The 19,867-nt window shown below is 41.6% G+C and overlaps 1 protein-coding gene across 3 annotated transcripts in view; it reads left to right on the top strand.

Annotated features, from left to right (window-relative positions):
- Nucleotides 1–19,867, top strand: part of CNST (consortin, connexin sorting protein) — a 118,736-nt gene that overhangs the window by 80,192 nt on the left and 18,677 nt on the right. For all 3 annotated transcript variants that reach the window (XM_040451874.1, XM_040451876.1, XM_040451875.1), the window contains 6 exons: nt 3,041–3,071; nt 4,926–5,012; nt 5,472–5,586; nt 8,229–8,250; nt 8,428–8,524; nt 17,779–18,626. In XM_040451874.1, the coding sequence (XP_040307808.1) occupies nt 3,041–3,071; nt 4,926–5,012; nt 5,472–5,586; nt 8,229–8,250; nt 8,428–8,524; nt 17,779–18,626 (1,200 nt within the window). The remainder of the gene's footprint in view (nt 1–3,040; nt 3,072–4,925; nt 5,013–5,471; nt 5,587–8,228; nt 8,251–8,427; nt 8,525–17,778; nt 18,627–19,867) is intronic.

A 19,867-nucleotide genomic window follows, 5' to 3' on the forward strand; every position in this document is an offset into this window, starting at 1 on the left:
CTAAAACTGAAAAATCCAGAAATGACCAAAATAGGCATAATGTGTAGGGAGACAAAGGTTAAAAGAAAAAAACCGGAAGGACTCTGAATGCTTGCTCCCGAAGAAAGGAGAAAAGGGAAGAGTGGCAGGGCTTTGTGAGCACATGTTCTAGGGCTCTGTGACTCCGTACGCCACAGGCACGCACGGTTTTAATGAAAGTAACTGAAAGGAGGCACTGATCATTCAAACATAAGGTGAGGACAGCCTGTGGGTTACGGTGGCGGCGATGGATACGGAGAGGGATGGATCGCAGTCCTCTGGAGGGGACGGTCAGTAGGACTTGGTGTGGGTACAAAGCACATGAGAGAAGTCAGAGATGACCAGGAGATGCGGCTGGGCGAGTGGTGGTACCATTAACAGAAATGAGGAATTGGAGAGGGAGAGTCCATTATTTTGGAAGTGATGTATCATTGAATATGTGCTGAAGGCCGTTGGAAACATGACTACAGTTACATCAGATACATCCTTGTATTTTTAGCTCTTGAAACTCTTGAAGATTCCACTTAAAAATTCTTGTTCTCAGTATGAGTAATCTTTCACACACTTATTTAATATGACTGCACGCTAGCTTTAGGTATATAACTGAACTCATAAACTTGGACGCCTTTCATATAGAAGTGGGAAGGGAAACACCAAGCGGGGTGCTCTGTGCTCAGTGAGTTGATACTGAACTGGGTCAGACTAAGACAGGAAATAGATGTGCTGGGATCCTTGAAGCCATTCTCTGTGACTGGGGTCAAAAAATAACCCTTCCTACTTCCCTTTTCTAGTTCCTGGTAGGTGACTTAAAACTGTTGCCCTCCCAAGGTGACTTTCAGCTTACTTCTTCCCATGATTCTACTCTGCATCTTGTACTTCTGGGTCAGACTCAGACTCAGAAACCATTCTCAGCACTTACTGCTGTGTGTTGACCACTACGCTAGACATGTACTCCCTCATCACCCTTTACAGCAGCCTAGCAACCTGGTCTCGGAGAGTTGTAGGTGTTACTGTCCCTGTCGGACGGATAAGGGAAGCTGCGGCTTGAGACATGAGATGACATATCTGTCCAAGGTCACGCGGCCAACGGTAGCAAAGCTTGGACCAGAACACAGGTCAGTTACTCACCTCCACACTCCGTGTACTCTCTGCCATTCCAGGCTACCTCCAAGATTTAGACCTGGGATATCAAAGGAGATGCTAGACTGGCCAGGGGCGGGCTTCTACCGGGGCAGTGTATTTATTTTCTCAGATGCCCTTTCACTTGGAAATGCCTTTTACTTTTGAGGCATTGGGTCTCATGACCCTCTCTCTGTGGTTGCTTTTAGGTTACTGGAACCGTCACAGAAATCTGGAAGCTAATTGAAATGTATATTTCTGTAGTGCCAGAAAGTCTGGTTTGTAAGCGTGTGCAGCTTTTTATAAATGACTGTGCCAGTGGTGCACAAATGCAGCAGGCGAGGAGAATAGCTTTGAAGAGCCAGAAATCTAATCGTCGTGGGCAACCAGAAACCGTGTTGGATGTGATGGGTAGTCGATTTTTTACTGGAAGTTGATAAATGAAATGATACTGGTTTCTGTTAGGTGTAACCCAGTGGTGCTCACCACTGCTGGCTCATGAGAACCACATCCAGTGACGTCCATCATGTTGGGAGCTCGGGATTGGCCATGTTGGAAGTATTGACACCACAGAAATGAGCAAATGCTACAAATCAGGGCTCTCTCCAGCACTCAGGGGCCAGAGGTTAGACACGGACCAGCACACTGCTTGTTGTATATGAAATTCTTGTTTTGGGAGTAAAAAGTGGTCAAATATTGACAATCTGCTGTGGTTCCAGTAGGACCAATATAGCACACCTTTAGATCGATGAGCTGATAAAGACAAGCAGTTTATCCTTGGCAAAGTCCTGAGAATAGAAAATAAGTGTGGGCTCAAGCTTTAGGTGAAATTAAAACTTGACAGAGAAGTGATTGAGTCCAGTTATGTATATTGCCCATAGAAAAATGTTAGAGCTGTCGTATAAATTTTAAGCTAGGCAGATATCTTCTTTTAAAAGTATGCTGTTGCCACCATAGGACTTGGGGGAAAACGTTCCTCTTTGTTGCTTGATTATAGGTTTGACAAGGACTTCATTGCTCTTTGCATTGGCAGAGAGCTGGAAAATGGAGACAGGGATCTATAAATGGAACACCTTTTTTAACTAGAGACTTAGTAAGAATGAAACGGTTTTACAAGTGTAAAGGACTTATGTGAAATACTCTAAATATGACAACAGTTTATGCAAATATTTCTCAGTGAATACTTTCAGTTTTACTGTTCTATTTATTAATGCCATATCTAAATAAAGATAGAAATAAAAGATCCCCGCGTTTTTAGAGGCCAAGAATTTTTCAGTTGAAGTATGCGTTAGAATGAATCTGGTAACTGATCAGCCTCGACTGGGTCCAGATCCTGAGACTCTGGACCCCCCATCCAGTGCCCTTTATACTGTGTGGCACTTTGTATATATTCCAGCCATCGTTGCTCAACTGTTTAGCACTATTGGCTTTTTGTGAAATATCGAAAGAGAACCAAAAGTCAGTGTCCCGTGAGGTAGTTTGTGAAATGCACATGAGTCTCATGTGACTTGACGCCTTTTAACTTTGTGATTTACAATACATAGTCACTCTTTCCCTCGCCCTATATCTTTACAAGCCCCTGTAGCGTTTTCCTCATTCGTTAGAGTTCTTACTTTTAAACTCTAACAAATCGGTGAAGTTTGCTTTGATGTGAAGTAGAGTAGGAAGAGAGGTTGTGTAAAGACCAAAGAACATCTCTGTTTACTCTGCTTGTGATAAGTGACTTCAGAAATGTGTCCTGTGCCTACAGTCAGATTTCTTCTCATCTGGTGAATAAGAGTTTTCTTAGTTTGATGACACTCTGAGAGTGTCAAGGTCTTGATGTTTTCCAGGTTTGCCTTTTCATCCAAATATGAATCTAATTTCCTGTGTGTGTTTGTTTGTTTGTTTGTTTGTTTGACAGATAGCAGAGTCCTATTTCCAGGAGGAAGACTGTATCCTTTTCTTAATTTCAGGAAGAAATTCATAGGACTGACTCATAGAGAACTGCCCATGTTTTTAAAATTGAGATTTACATACAACATGTTTATATCTGTTGTTTTCAGTGGGTTTTAACAGCTGTGTCCACCCATGTAACCACCTCAGAAAGCAAGATGTAGAGAATTTCTGCTACTCCGGAAAATTCTCTAGAACCACCCAAATTTGACCTGACATGTAGAAGCCCCAATTTTACCATAATATCAATATTTGCGTGTTTGGGGGGGGGGGGGGGGAGAAGCACATGGCTGAAAAGTATAATTTGAAAATCTATTGGATTTTCTTTCTTTTGATTTAAAACAGAAGTCCAAGTCAAGTGATATTCATTTGGCCATACTACACCTGGTAAATCTCAGGACTTTCTTATTATAACTTCTGGCTGCAGAAGGAAGACCGAATTCTTCATTTGTAATAGAAACAGGATAGATGCTGTCAAGTGAGACCGCCCAGGCAGGAGCTTAGCTTTTCTATCGGAAACATTTCTTCCCCCAGTTTTCCACTTGGCCTTTTTATAAATGGCTTCTCTTTTTCAGGGATGGCCCAATATCCACTCTCTAGAAAGAATGTGCCCTAAACTCACCTGTATTTCCCCATTTGTGCGATGTGTTTCTCCTGCTAACCTTGTCGACTTTTACCACGTCTCTAAGCAGACTGTGGGAGAAGCAGCTATTATCCCTGTCAGACAAACTGTGGAAACTTGAGACGGTGGCTGTTCATGACTAAGCGTGCGGGAAATCGAATTCTGGTGGAAATGCGGCTAGAACGCTTTTCTAACCAAATCGTGAGTACTTCGTAGTGCACTGAAGACCAGCACCCACATCTCGGGGAGCTTCTTGGTATGCAAATCTAGGGGCCTGAGAATCAGAGCTTCGGGGATCCGACCCAGGAATATGCATTTTGGCAAGTTTCCCAGATACTGTTTGTGTCCAGTAAAGTTTGAGAAACATTGGTGTACTTTAGGGCAGAGGGAAATGGAAAATGGAATCGCCCCTCTTCCCCCTGGCCTACTTGATGATCCCCCGCCTAGGCGGCGGATGAACCTCGGTTATCGTGGGAAGGGCAAAAAGCTAAACAGCGAGTTTTTTCTCTTCTTCTTTCTGGGTCAACATTTAGAACAAGGCCCAAAGGAAGATAGACAGCTGGATAATTTATCACGACCTCCTATGATGCTAAATGCATGATACGGATGGAGAAGGCGGAAGTTTATACGAAAATCCCACAAAAGAGTACACGCACGTAATTACGAGAATCCCTCTGGCCAGTTGGGTAAATTTCCACAAAAGACCCATATAATGTTGTGCTCTGTCCTTGTTCAGGCGTGTAACCCTTTGGTGTTGTGGGAGAAAAGCCTTCGGTGGGAAATAAGTCGAGGGTCAAGGTGAGTAGATATCAGGAACACACCTGACTTAGTAGCACAGTTGCTTGACAGGTGCTTTAAGGGGGAAAAAATGGGAAACACTAAGACTCTAGGATTCCCTGTGGGTGCTGTTTCCAGTTACATTACTTTTAATTGATTCTTCTAGAGATACATTCGCAAGCAGGCATTTCTTCAGCATTAAAACCTTTTTGTTTCTGTTTGCTGCTGGAAAGGAACCCACATAGCTATGGCATCCCACGCTGTATGGAAACTTACCTACTCCAAAACCAGGAAACCCTACTTAATAGGATTTGTTTAAACCTAAAAATATTTAGAGTCCTTTCGTTTTTTTGGTAAGCTCCAAATTTCCCAATTTCCATAGAACATTCTTCTTAAGATATTAGGCTAAATGTAAAGAGTCCAGATTTCTATTTTCCTCAAATTTTCTATTCAGATGAGAAAGCAATGAAGTTCATTCAGCTTGAACGACTGTATCATGAGAAATTGCTCGCAAACCTCTCTGCCATTCAAGAAGAGTGGGGTAAGTACGGACTGACATGGGATGTGCAATTATCAGTAATCTAGCATGTTCCTATCTAGACATTTAACATATTTGACCTGGTTTTGTAAATCAGGAAATAGATGTTTCCACAGTCAAGTTAATGTTGCAAAGAAGGTAGCGTTTTTACCACAAGTCCGGGTCACTGTGAGAAAATTTCTCTCTTTGTGTTTTGCTTTTCCTATCAATGGCAAGAAAAGAACACTTACAACTCTGCATTTCTTCTGATCCCCTGGCAGGGCCTATTGGCTAATTTAGTCTCTGGGATAGTATTTACTCCTACCGAAAAGTAATCACTTAGCTATTTGTAACCGTGTTAACTTGGGTTGTGTGAGGAGATAATTTTGCATGGTGATCTTTATCAGTGACACTAGTCAACTACTTTTGCCCTCCTAAATATGTTTCGTAATAGCCAGTAATTAACAAATATCTTACATTTAGAAACAAAATGGAAAACTGTACAGCCACATACAATTACATCTGTAAGGAATTCAGAAAAAGGATTTAATGGTGAAGATTTTGAACGGCTTACTAAATTTTGCACAACACATCAAGAGTAAGTACATCAGTATTTGTGTAGAATGAGTTGGAATAGAGTATTGAAGCAGCATTGTAGCGCTGAATGTTTGAAATCCATGATCCATTTTTTATTTCTTTGTTAATATTTTCAGCTGGAGAAATTAAAGCAGGTAAAATGAAACGATTAGGTTTCTTTCTCAGCTTTTATCTCAATTTCTTAGCCTGAGCATTGTAAAAGTTCAACTTCCCGTAAGTTCAAAGCACCTTCTAATCAGAAATTGTAAAATGTAACATCTAATTTTGGTCTCTTTTTGGCTAAGAGATTAGGTGATTCAAATGGAAAAAAAGCGTGTATTAGGATTTTTTTTATTGTAGTTGTTTGCCAGTGTTTGTATGTTGTAGAAAAAAAAATCTGTAAGATTTGTCTAATAGTGGGAAGCAAAAACAGTACAATATTTAACCAAAATACTGCAGAAGGAAAGCTACGTTTACCATATAGTTTTTTTATATTTACCAGATAATTGTAAGTTGTTTTATTTGTATCAAATTGGATTTTTAAAACTAAATTGTAGTGATAACAAAGCATTTGCATATATTTTTTGAAATCATTATTTTAAGACTCGAAATTCTCAAGGTGAGAGGGCATGACTGTCTTCAAACAAATGCAGATTTCTGAGATGCACAACATCCTCCATTCAGAAGCTGAAAGGTTCCATTCTGTTGATAACTTTATATCCTTTTCCTCCAGAATCACAGAGTAAACTGAAACTCAGTTTGTTAATAATGCAACAGACCCAAGCAATTGTTGTTTAGCTCAGGTAGCGGATGGTTGTTTTGGGGTCTGATTATTTTGGAGATCAGCCTTTAAAGAATCACTGTGGATTCAGAAATGATGCTCATTCACCTCTCATGGTAACAGTCGCCTTCTGTTAATTTGAACCTTTGAAACAGTATTTTTAGGGACTGTGCATTATAACCCAGTTTCTTAGCATGTTATAGATAGATCAACTTTCAACTTCATAGAGGTTTAAAATAATGGAATCTTTAAAAATAGATAAGGGGGGGTTGTTTGTTTGTTTGTTTGTTTGTTTGTTTTAACGAGGCACTGCATGTGGCAGTCTGCCTTTTTTTTTTTTTTTGTAATGTTTATTTATTTCTTTTGAGAGAGCATGCATGCATACGGGCAGGGGATTGGGGCGGGGTGAGGGGTGGTGGGCAGAGAGAAAGGTAGGAAAAATTCCCAAGCAGGCTCCGCACTGTCAGCGCAGAGCCCAACATGGGGTTCAAACTCATGAGTCAGATCGTGACCTGAGCCAATATCAAGAGTCAGACACTTAACTGCCACCCAGGTGCCCCAGGAGATTGTTTTCTTACTTTCAAAATATTCAGTGTAGACACTTTCCCTGCCTTTCCCATGGAACTAATAGTTTTTAATGTGTTGCAGATATTTTAATTATTTAAATCTTTTTTTTTTTTTTTTTTTTATGTTTTTTTTTTGAAGAGAGAAAGAGAAAAAGTGAGGGAAGGGTGGAGGGAGACAGAGGATCTGAAGCAGGCTCTGCACTGACAGCAGAGAACCTGATGCAGGACTCAAACCCATGAACCATGAAATCATGACCCGAGCTGAAGTCAGATGCTTAACCGACTGAGCCACCCAGACACCCCAGATGTTTTGATTATTTTAAAACAAATATTTATTTAATATAATATGGGCATGATGTGTTTATGCTATAACTGTAAATAATCCCCCCAAATTGTTACCCCTAAATTTCTTAATATAAATAATTTTTAATTCCATATACAATGAAGTGCATAAGCTCTGTGAGTTTTTACATACACATATATGTCCCTGGAGCTACACTCTGACCAAGATACAAAATAGCCCAGCCCCTCACGGTGCTCCCTCATACAGGTACCAAGTCAGTACCCACCCCCTAAAATAACCAGTGTCTAAGTTCTATAACAGTATATTTGCCTTTTCTGTGATTCTGATAAATGTAATCATACAGAATGTAGATTTTTGTATTAACTGCCTTTGCCCATCATTATGTTATGTCTGAGTTACATGTTGATGCATATTAATGGTAATTTGCTCAGTTTTATTCCTGTGTGGATTTGCTGTATGTGTAGCAATTCATCTATCCATTATATTGTTAATAGACATTCAGATTGTTTCTGATTTTTGAGTATTTGAATAAAATGGCTATCTTTTTGTGCATACCTTTTCCATGGACATATCCTTTGTGTTATCTCTGGTATTCCCTAAAAGATAATGTTTCAAAATTACTTTTTTTGTTACCTGTTTCCATGGATAATGCCAAATTATCTTTCATCATAACCTATTTCAGACCATAATGACATAAACTAAAATTTGAAAAGTGTGTGTGTGAAATACTCTTTATATTATTAGCAAAATGTTGACATTTTTTCCCCTGGATCTCAGCTTCTTTGGGGGTTTTCAATAATATTTGGTTATCTAAGGAGCTACCACATTATATAGCTGCCCTTTGAACTGTGTGAACCAGTGGTAATGTGTCAGCAGTGGAAATGTTCTGCACTAATTTTAGAATCCGGAGAAGCTATATTTTATTTTTACAGCCATTTCAGTGACATTTGTTTGGAAGCATATTGCTGCTGTAATTTTTCAAAAATCTTTTTTTTTTCTCTTTTCTTCTACAGTCCTGTTTTGTCCAAACATAAGGTAAGAGACAGTTTCCTTGAAAATATCTATGGAAAAAATGTTAAGTGTCCTATGTCTGTTGTATGGACTGTTTTAGGAAATAATGAAATGCTTCTCAAATTATTTTCAGATTTCTAATTTAATGCAGCAGTTTCCCCAAAAGTTTTTTTTGTTTTATTTTGTTTTTTAACTTTTTAGATAGCAGCCGTAGAAAAGCCTCTGGGAAGGAAATGCTTTACGCCATTAATAGTTTCTGAAGATCCAAATGAAAGAGGAACCACAGCCAAAGAGCCGGGTATGTTTTCACATTTAGAGAGGGGCGTAAGAGACGCCTGCCTCTTACATTTTACAAGTGTTACAAGGACTGTTTTTGCATTTACATTTTTTTGCATGCGTATACCTCTCCTACTAGACAAATTGCAAAGCAAAATTTTTTTTATATTGTGTAACTCTATTTTTAGATGCCTAGTAGTAGAAATTATAACATCTAAATTCTTATAAAAACAAACTTATTTCCTTGTGTTCAGTAGGTAGCTATATATATCTAACAGACTGACAAAACTGTACAAAAATGCTCTGAAACAGAGTCAGTTTTGGCATATTTGCACACCCTTTTTTGTTTAAAAACCAGCAATTATTATAGAGACTTTAACAGGAATTTGTGCTGTAAATCTAGATATTTTAAGAAGTCTTGTTTCTTGGTAATTCATCTATAGCAATTTATTCCCTTCCTTTTTGTATTTTCTAACACATGGTGTACTTTAACTCGCACGTGTACATTTTTGAAGTATTTATGATATATTTTTTACCACTTCGTGTCTTACGCCCAAAGTTTAAAGATTTTCAGAAACTCTTTCTTACAGTACTAATGGATGTACACTATAGAAACTTCAGAAAATAAAGATAAATAAATACACTTTTGGGTGCTTATTTTTCCTGAAATACAATTTTAGTACTGACTTCTACTCTGAGGCTTTATGTCCCTGGACCTGAGAGCCCTTGCTTGTAAACAGGCAGCATCAGGTGTTTTGACTGAGTTGCCTGAAGACATAGGAGGAGGGGGAGGGGGAGGGGGAGGAGGAGGTGAAGGTGGAGAGGAGGGGGAGGACTGAGAGGGGGAGGAGGATGCCTTCGATTGAATTTGCCTTTCTCTCTTTACAAGCCTTTTCCCCCCCCTACGTCTTTACCCCCTATTCTTCATGAGGGGAATTTGGGATATTGCCTTAGGTTATTCCTACTACACACTGTGTTCTTCCTGTCTCTTCTTTTTTTTTTTTTTTTAAGGAATTGGATCTTTCTCCAAATAAAATTTTATTTTATACTTTGCATTTTTGTTTTTTAAAAAAAATTATTTTAAGTTTATTTATTTTTTGAGAGAGAGAGAGAGAGAGAGAGAGAGAGCAAGCGGGGGAGGGGCAGAGGGAGAGAGAGAGGGAGAGAGAGAACCCCAAGCAGGCTCCGTGCTGCCTGCGCAGAGCCCAGTGCAGGGCTTGAACCCACAAAACTGCCAAATCATGACCCGGGCTGAAACCAAGAGTCGGATGCTTAACCAACTGAGCCACCCAGGAGCCCCTTATATTTTGCATTTTTAAATGCAAACTTCTCTTTCTACTTTTCATCCCTGATCTTTAAAAGAAAAAAAAAAAATCCTACAAGTAAGTACCTGATTTTTTTTTTTTTTGAGTATACTTGACAAAAATGTTACATTAGTTTCAGGTGTACAACATACTGATTCAACAATTCTGTACATTATGCTATGCTCGCCACAAGTCTAGCTACCATGCGTCACCATACAACTGTTACAGTACCACTGACGATGTTCCCTGTGTTGTACCTTTTATTCCTTTGACTTCTTCATTCCGTAACTGGAAGCCTGTGTGTCTCACTCCCCTTCACCCGTTTTGCACCACCTCCCACCGTCCTCCCCTTTGACAACCACCAGATTATTCTCTGTATTTAATAGGTCTGATTCTGCTTTTTGTCTGTTTATTCATTTGTTTTTGTTTTTTTAGATTCTGCATGTGAGTGAAATCATGGTTTTGTGTTTCTCAGTCTGACTTGTTTCATTGAGCACAATACCTTCTGGGTCCATCCATGTTATTGCAAATGGCAAGGTCTCGTTCTTTTTATGGCACGGTAATATTCCCCTGTGTACGTAGACCGCATCTTCTTTATCCATTCGTCTATCAGTGGACACTTGGGTTCCTTCTGTATCTTGGCTATTGTAAAGAATGCTGTGATAAACGTATAAGTGCACATCTTTTCAAATTAGCGTTTTCATTTTGTTTGGGTAAATACCCAGTGGTGGAATTGTTGGATCATATGGTAATTCTATTTATAATTTTTTGAGGAACCTCCATACTATCTACCACAGTAGCTGTCTCTTTTCCAGTCATTTTTATATGGGAAAGCACAGTACAATGAGCTTTATAAAGATCTTAAAGAGCAGAAATTCACAAGTAGACCCAGTTTGGATGTGGATGTGTCTCCATGGCCCGTTGTCTGCGAACAGTGGTGTTACTGGCTGACTGACTTGACCAGTTAGTACTGGTTGCTGCACAGGTCAAGCTCAGCACTCCCTGTAGCGGCATCTGCTGGGAGATAACGTGGTGTCCAGATGAGGAGACGCTGAGCTTCCACATTTAAGTAGCTTGCTTGTGCTTTGATTCACGTCTGGAACCTGGGTCTTCTGGTTTCTGACTGAACACAGCAGCCCTCCGCTGAGTAAGTTGTATGCATTCCCAAAGGCTTTCACAGCACGGGCATCTCACTGACCTCCATCTTACGAGGAAGGTATGCAGGAAATTCTGGGCAGAGAAATCTTGCCAAGTCTGATGAAACAGTATCTTTGAAAGAATCATGTCCCCTTTCCCAGAACTGGTTTCCTCAGATTGGTTATTTTCTGAATAAACGCACAGAAATGTAAGAACGTAAGAAAAAGAGAAATGTGAAAATAATCCTTTAAATGATTGGTATTTGACACTCCTTGGTGGCTCAGTCGGTGAAGGCCCAACTCTTGATCGCATCTCAGGTCTTGATCTCAGGGTCATGAAGTTAAGTCCTACACTGGGCTCCATGCTGGGAGGGAAACCTGCTAAGAAAATTTTTTTAATTAAAAAATTAAAATAAATGGTATTGAAGATATTTTTGTTTTACCTCATATTCCTCATTTTTAACAGTGCCCAACATATGGTACCGTGTAGACGTTTGTTTCCCTTTGTTTCTTTTTCTCCACACTCCTTGCTCTTGCCGTTTTTTTGTGCAGTGGTTAAAGACATTGTTTCCGGAGCCAGATTTGTCTGGTTTGAATCATGTCTCCACCGCTTAAAACTGCGTGATCTTAGGCAAGTTGCCTAATTTCTCTGGGCCTCCCTTTCCTCAACTCCACAATGTGGACACGGAGAGTACTTAACATCATAGGATTAAAGTAGTCATTTCATGGGGAGCCTGGGTGGCTCAGTCAGTTGAGCATCTGGCTTTGGCTCAGGTCATGATCTCAAGGTCCATGAGTTCTAGCCCCATGTGGGACTCTGTGCTGACAACTCAGAGCCTGGAGCCTGCTTCAGATTCTGGGACTCCCTCTCTCTCTGCCCCTCCCCCACTCATGCTCTGCCTCTCTCTCTCCCAGAAATAAATAAACATTAAAAAAAAATTTTAAGTAGTCATTTAATGTTAAGAGTTTAGAACAGTACCTGCACAAGGTAAGAACTCCGTATATGCACACTAGTCTTTCTCCTCCTCCTCCTTCCTTCCCATGTTAGCACTGCCCCTGCCACTGGTGTTCTGTTAATGTTCTGTTATTCATACTTTTATAATTAATCGCCATTGTTATGTCTTCAAGTAATTTACATAGTATTTTATATTTTCAAAATAGTTTTATGTGTATTATTTCATCTGTTCCTCTTACCAACCAATATAAGTTAGGCTGAGTCGTTTTTTTTTTATTTTTTTATTTTTTTAAATTTTTTTTTCAACGTTTTTATTTATTTATGGGACAGACAGAGAATGAACGGGGGAGGGGCAGAGAGAGAGGGAGACACAGAATCGGAAACAGGCTCCAGGCTCCGAGCCATCAGCCCAGAGCCTGACGCGGGGCTCGAACTCACGGACCGCGAGATCGTGACCTGGCTGAAGTCGGACGCTTAACCGACTGCGCCACCCAGGCGCCCCTAGGCTGAGTCGTTTTTAAGAAACTCAAGGAAGTGAGTTATCCAGGAATAGAATTCATTAGGACCCAAAGCTAGATCCTGGTTTTCTGACCCTAAAGTCGCTGCATTTTTATTAATTTTATATTTTCTTTATTTTTATCAAGCAGTATTTTATATGTAAAAAATAATATTCATTACATAATACATGAAAACAAAATGAGGACCTGTAAACCTAATGCCCAACTAAGGATTAAATTACTGTCATTTCTGTTACGAGTACCTTTGTGTTCTTGTCTGTTCTGTCTCCTGCTTTTACCCCACCTCTGAGAAAATTATCATCCTGAGTTGTTTTTGTTAATGTTTACTTACTTATTTTGAGAGAAAGAGAGTGTGTGTGCATAGGAGGAGCAGGGGTGGGTAGAGGGGCAGAAAGAGAATCCCAAGCAGGCTTCGTGCTGCCAGTGCAGAGCCAGATGCGGGGTTCATTCCCACAAAGCATGAGATGATGAGCTGAGCTGAATTCAAGAGTCAGATGGTCAACCGACTGAACCACCCAGGCGCCCCCATCCTGAGTTTTATACTTATCTTTCCCTTCTCATCTTTTATCAACTTCATTGAGGTACAATTTCCATGCAATAAAAATATACCCATTTTAAGTGTGCAATTTGAGGAGTTTCTACAACTGTGTATGTATACTCATGTAACTACTACCCCAATCAAGATGTAGCACATATTCATCACTCCAGAATCTTCCTTCCAATCCTCTTTTACTATTAGTCCCTCCCACCTGTAGTCCCAGGCAACCCATTGCTTCCTGTTATTATTGGTGGGTTTTCCCTGCTTTAGAATTTGATATAAATAGAATTTATCAGCATACTGTTTTTCAGAGTCACCGTACTATGTACGACTGACTAGTCCATTACTTTTCATTGCCGAGTGGTATTCTGCTCTTTGTGCCACAATTTGCTTATCCCTTTGACTGTTGGCAGTCATTTGGGTTGTTTCCAGGTTGGGGGTATCATGATTAAAACTTCTAGAAAGTCTTTAAGTCTTTTTGTGGATGTATGTTTTCATTTCTCTTTGTTAAAGAATTGAGGGTGGAATTGCTGGTCATAGGGAAGGTACATGTTTAGTCCTAAAAGAAACTGCCAAGCTGTCTGCCGTTTATACCATTTTATAGCCCCCCAGCGGTATATGAGAATTCCAGTAGCACCACATCCTTGCTGACATTTAATGTTGTCAGTCTTTTTTATGTGAGTCATTTTAGTGGATATGAATATCATTGTGGTTTTAACTTGCTTTTCCCGGATGACTGGGTATGTACATTTTTAGTTTTGAATTCGCTTCTGTAGAAGCTGTACATTATCAGCATTTCGTACTTAGTTTATTTTTTTTAGTGGCCTGTGAAAACTTCTTCAATCCTGATACCACTCAAATGTTTGTACTTAAAGTTAATTAATAAAGTATTCAGGGGGCGCCTGGGTGGCGCAGTCGGTTAAGCGTCCGACTTCAGCCAGGTCACGATCTCGCGGTCCGTGAGTTCGAGCCCCGCGTCGGGCTCTGGGCTGATGGCTCAGAGCCTGGAGCCTGTTTCCCATTCTGTGTCTCCCTCTCTCTCTGCCCCTCGCCCGTTCATGCTCTGTCTCTCTCTGTCCCAAAAATAAGTAAACGTTGGAAAAAATATAAATAAATAAATAAATAAAATAAAGTATTCAGAAAGTATAAGATGTGCTAATTCATGCATGTTTTACTCTTATTATCATGAATTGCGGGGGGGATTTTAACCCTAAAGAGAATTCATGGGAGGGTTGCCTAGCTGGCTCATTCAGAAGAACTCGAGACTCTTGATCTCAAGTCCTGAGTTCGAGCCCCGCATCGAGTGTAGAGATTCCTTAAAAAAAAATAAATAAAACTTCAAAGAAAGAGAGAGAGAACTTATTGGGGAAAGGGTAACTCAGAGACGTGGACATTTCTGAGATTATGTATTAGAACTTAGGTTAAGTCTGACTTCTCATTTTAGAAATACCTCTTTAATTCATTACGTATGAAGCATCTGTCATGCACTCAGCTATAATTCCATTTTTATTTCATCAGAGTTCTTATTAGTAGGTGTGAAGTGAATGCAGTAAGGAGTGACAGGCTTACCTCACCAGATCCTTGAGTTCAGGAGCACCATGTAACAGAACTTCGTGCTAAGTGTTAACACAAACATTAACAATAATAAGTGTATACTAGAATGCATACTTGTCAAAAATTCAGAAAATATTTTTATTTATTTTTACAATTCTTTTTTTTTTTATGTTTATTTTTGAGAGAGAGAGAGAGAGACACAGAGCACGAGTGGGGGAGGGGCAGAGAGAGAGAGAGGGAGACACAGAATCTGAAGCAGGTTCCAGGTTCTGAGCTGTCAGCACAGAGCCCGACGTGGGGCTCGAACTCATAAACCGTGAGATCATGACCTGAACCAAAGTCAGACACTCAACCGACTGAGCCACCTAGGCCCCCCTGGAAAATATTTTTTATTAAACATAGTGGATCAAACACTTACCTTCACTTTTTCTTGGAACACCACTGAAATGTCAGGGATTTTTTTTTTTTTTTTTTTTTTTTTTTTGAGAGAGACAGAGAGAGTGGGGGAGAGACACAGAATCTGAACCAGGCTTCAGGCTATGAGCTGTCGGCACAGAGCCCAGCGTGGGGCTCCAACCCACGAACCGTGAGATCATGACCTGAGCTGACGTCAGACACTTAACCGTTAACTGTGCCACCCAGGCACCCCAGAAAGGAATTCTTAACCCAGAAACCCATAGTGACTGAATCGGTGAGGAAGCAGCAGCAGTAGATGTGACATCCAGAAAGTTCTGGAAGCTGGAAAGCAAGTGGATGGGTGGCAACTGGCTTATTACACCAGAGAAGGTGGATAACTGAGCGTCTACAGAGAGAATGTTGAGTTCCACCTGGAAGGATTTGGGAATGGGAAACATGGAGGTGTCTCTAGGATCAAGCATACAGGGTTGGGCTGGCAACAGGAGGTTGGGCCTAAGGAAACACTTAGATGTTTATATGTCCTTTCTGCCAAGCGGGAAGCTGAGGTTTATTTCTTAGAGCACCTGAACTAGAGGCAATGTGGACTTGGATGAGGCACAACTCAAGGGAGGGTATTCTACAGAAAATGAGAATGGAATGAAGATCTTATCCCCCGAATGGCAAGCACCTTATCCTGCCTTCTGCAGTTAGTATCTAGAACTGTGGCCGGCTGGTCTCTTGCTTCCTCTGGGGGAAACCAACTGCCTGTCCAAGAGATAAAACCTCCAGATACTCACATTGAAGGCCTTCCAGTGAACGGCCTAGACCCTCTTTGTCCCACACTGAGGACCAACTCCTGGAGAAGACTTGCCTTTAAGCACAGAGCTGCTTGTCGCCTCGGATAGGAAAGACAGAAGCCAAGTCAGCCGACAAACTGAAAGCAGCTCAAAGGAAACAGAATGGAGAGAATAGATGAAAACCTTTTAAAAAATGAATGAACAGTGTCACAAGTTAGAGTATTGTATATATGAAAATAAGAATGAGCTGTTTTTTAAAAAAGAACATTCAGAGAATTAAAACATTCTTAGAAATTAAAAGATGTGATGACCACAAGGAAAAATTAATTAGAAGAGGTGGAAGGTTAGAATTGAGGCAGCATCCCTGAAAGTCCAGAGGCAGAGAGAGGAGTGGTGTGGCAGAAAAGGTAGAGACGGTGAGTCTGAGAGGCCCGAATCCCAATACAGGCCTTCTGGAGGGGTGGGGCGCCTGGGTGGCCCAGTCCGTTGAGCATCAACTCTTGATTTTGGCTCAGGTCCTGATCTCAAGATTCATGAGCTCAAGCCCCGCATCGGGCTCTGGGTTCCGTGTGCTGACAGCACAGAACCTGCTTGGGATTCTCTCTCTCCCTCTGTGTCTGCCTCTCCCCTGCTCATTCTGCTCTCCCCACCCCCCACCTCTCTCTCTCAAAATAAATAAACTTAAGAAAAAGAAAGCAATAGGGGACAAATGATTAAGAAAATTTTATAAGAAAATTCCCAGAATTGAAGGTCATGAGTTTCCAGGTTGAAAGTCTCACCAAGCACCCAACACAAAGAGAAATTTCACGAAGCTTCAGGACACCAGACGTAAAGAAAAACAACCAAATCTTCCAGGAAGAGAGTGTAGGTGACAGGGACTGGTATTCACATTGGCAGAGAGACTCTATGACCCTACCAAGCGCTCAACACGGCACAGCAGTGCCTTCACAGCTGTGAGAGGGAAAGACTTCCAATATAGAAAACTCAACCCAACCAAAGTTTTAGTCAGGGATGAAGGAATAAAGACATTCAGATGTGAACAATCTTAAGTTTACCTTCCATGGACCGTAAAAAAATTTCAGCAGAGAATAAACAAAGAGGAAGACCTGGGATTCAGAAACCGTGTTCCCAACACAGCCAGAGGGGATTCCAGGAGGAGGCCTGTGTAGCAGGCCTAGAAAGCCGCCCTGGTTAGGGGCTCAAGAATATGTTGTGGGGTTTTTTAAGTTTCTTATTTGAGAGAGAGAGCATGTGCCCATTAGCAGGGGAGGGGCAGAGAGAGGGAGCGAGAGACTCCAAGCTGTCAGCGCAGAGCCCGACACGGGGCTCGAACTCATGAACTGTGAGCTCACGACCTGGGCCAAAATCAAGGGTCAGACGCTTAACCGACTGAGCCACCCAGACACCCCCCCTTTTTTTTTTTTAACTGAAGGAATGAGGCAGTTACCACCAAGCACAATAAAGCGGAAATGAGAAAGGAAAATGTATCACAGTGCACAGTGTGTGTAGGTTGTGAATAATATTTACAAAGCCATAGCAGTGTGAACATGTGAGTATTGACTTGCTCCAGAATTGTGTTGCACTGTAGCGGGAAGCTAGAGCCAGAGGGGGCAGATTATATATCTTTGGGGGAAAGGAACAGAAAGAACCGGAGAACTGTACCTCTTCCGTGGTGGGTAGTGTTTAACACCGAAAAGCCAATAGAAATAACAGTATAAATCTAATGTACAAACATAAGGTGAATATGAGAGGAAGTAGAGCCAGTAAAGTTCAGAAAAGTACCTTTCAGCCTTTGAAAAGGGGCTTTTTCGATAATCATGGAGACTAAGTTATTTGTTCATATTCTTAACATTTTTTGAGCAATCTCTGTTAATTTCTGTATGTAAAGGGTCACTCACTGACTACTTGGGGTATTTCCTGTGTCTAAGGACACCCGTTAATTCCAGCAGACGCAGCTCCCATGGGAGAGGTGTAGAATTGTGTCGTGTCACATGTACTATTCGTATGTCCTTTCTCTTCCACACCGTGCAAAGTGTTGTTTTGAACCTTGAAACAACTTGTTTTTTCTTCATCTGCAGAGAGTGAAACTTGTCTTGGCAGGGAGCCCAGGAGAGCAAGCCCGGAGAGCGGCGGCTGCTGTAATCAGATGGACAGGCAGGCGGATGCCTGGAGCCTTCTGGTAACTGCAGGCAAGGACCACACGGCGGCGGAGCCGCTCTGCCGCGCCCAGGCCGCCCTGGAGCTGCGCGCCCAGCCCCTGGGGGCGGCCGGGAGCAGGTCTGAGGACGCCCGCCAGGGTGACAGCCGCCTGCAGCCGGCTCAGACGGTCGCCTGCCGAGATGCGGCCAAAATAGAAGGCCCCGCCGCGGACCCCGGAGCGTCGCTTCCCAGCGAGTCGATGATCGAGCCCTCGGTCTTCCCAGGCTCTGACCTCACACCACCTGCGTTGAGTTCCGAGGGAAGGTATTCGCAGACTCAGAGAAAGGAGCTCCATTTGCCACTTAAGGATGCTTCTGAGGCGTTGCCCACGGACCGGCTGGAAAACAGTGAATTAGATGAGCCGCAGCAACCTCATCTCACAGACAGCGATGGAAAATCCCCACAGGGGCCGGCCGGCTCAGAGCGCTCCCAGAGTGTACTTGGTGAGAGCACTGGGGTATCCGACTTAAGCGCAGGGCGTCCAGAGGGAGGGGGGGCTGCCGACGACCGAGTCAGCAAAGAAACCGAAGACTATTTGAACAGCCTCCTACAAGGATGCTTGGAAGATACCGAAGACGCCCTGTCGTGTGAAGACCAAGAGGAAGACTCGGACCTCCTTCCAGATCTTTCTCCTGAGGAAGCCTCCTACAGCCTGCAGGAGAATCTGCCTTCTGATGAGAGCTGTCTTTCCCTTGATGATCTCGCAAAGAGGATAGAGATTGCAGAGGTAAGTTTGGCATTTAACAGAAGCACAGTGAAAAGTCAAATGAAATTTCAGACGCACATCTATGCTAAACAGTGCCTGGTTTGGGGAAATTTTCCCTGGTTTCAGACATGAGAGGAGAATGGACTCAACGTAAACTTTTAATAATTAGTAGTTTTAATTTTTCTGTATGGATCGAATAAAATGACTTCTGATCGCAATGTTTATACTTCAGGAACTTAGTGTATTGCATGCCTCCGGGTACAGTAAGCATTATGAACACCGTTATTTACACTGCTGTGGCTTTTATTTGACAATTCTGGCAATTATGATCAAAACAAGATTCGTTACAATCTTGTAAGGAAATCTCATCTTTTTTCCTCAGACACCTAGAAGATAAAATACATACTATTTCTTCGTATTATAAATATAATTTTTTAATTCTTTAAAACAATACAGCAGAACAAAGGAAACATTAAAAAAAATTTTTTTAATATTTACTTATTTTTGAGAGAGAGACAGAGACAGAGTACCAGCCAGGGAGGGGCAGAGAGAGAGAGAGGGAGACATAAAATCCGAAGCAGGCTCCAGGCCCCAAGCTGTCAGCACAGAGCCCGATACGGGGCTTGAACCCACAAGCCACGAGATCATGACCTGAGCCGAAGTCGGATGCTTAACCGACTGAGCCACCCAGGCGCCCCTAAAGGAAACATTTTAAAATACAAGAAGACAAGGAGATACTGGATAGATTTTTAAGCCATTAAGTTGTATGTTGTGAATCTTCTCTTTCTGATTGTATTCTTTATAAGCTGTAGGTCTGAACAAACTTAATACTTGCTACTTGGCTAAAGCCAAATGTTATAAATAATCCAGAGTTTCAAAGTTTCCCCAAACAGTCATGAAGCTGGTCAAAACAGAACAAACAAAAAAATGGTGGAAAGGATCAAGGTGACCATTCTCCTTTGTTTGATAATACCATTTTTTAAAGCTCAAGAGATCAGTAAAGCCATACCCAAACCGAAGCCCCTCGGGAGGGTGGCCCCCTACGAGGAAAGAGCGGAGTCTTACAGTCAGCTGTGGGTCAGAGGTGGACCCCACTAGCTACCAGCCTACAGAGTTACTGTTCACCTCTCTAAGCTCTGTTTCCTCCTCTGAAAATTAGGATACTAACTGCTTTTCTTTTTATTCTTATATATTTTTTCCAAGTAACCTTTTGAGTCCCATGAGTCCCATTTATATCCATTGTTTTCTAATTCTGCATCATC

This window comes from Herpailurus yagouaroundi, unplaced genomic scaffold (genome assembly GCF_014898765.1).
Source record: "Herpailurus yagouaroundi ecotype Mexico unplaced genomic scaffold, PumYag 205, whole genome shotgun sequence".
Classification (NCBI taxonomy): domain Eukaryota; kingdom Metazoa; phylum Chordata; class Mammalia; order Carnivora; family Felidae; genus Herpailurus; species Herpailurus yagouaroundi.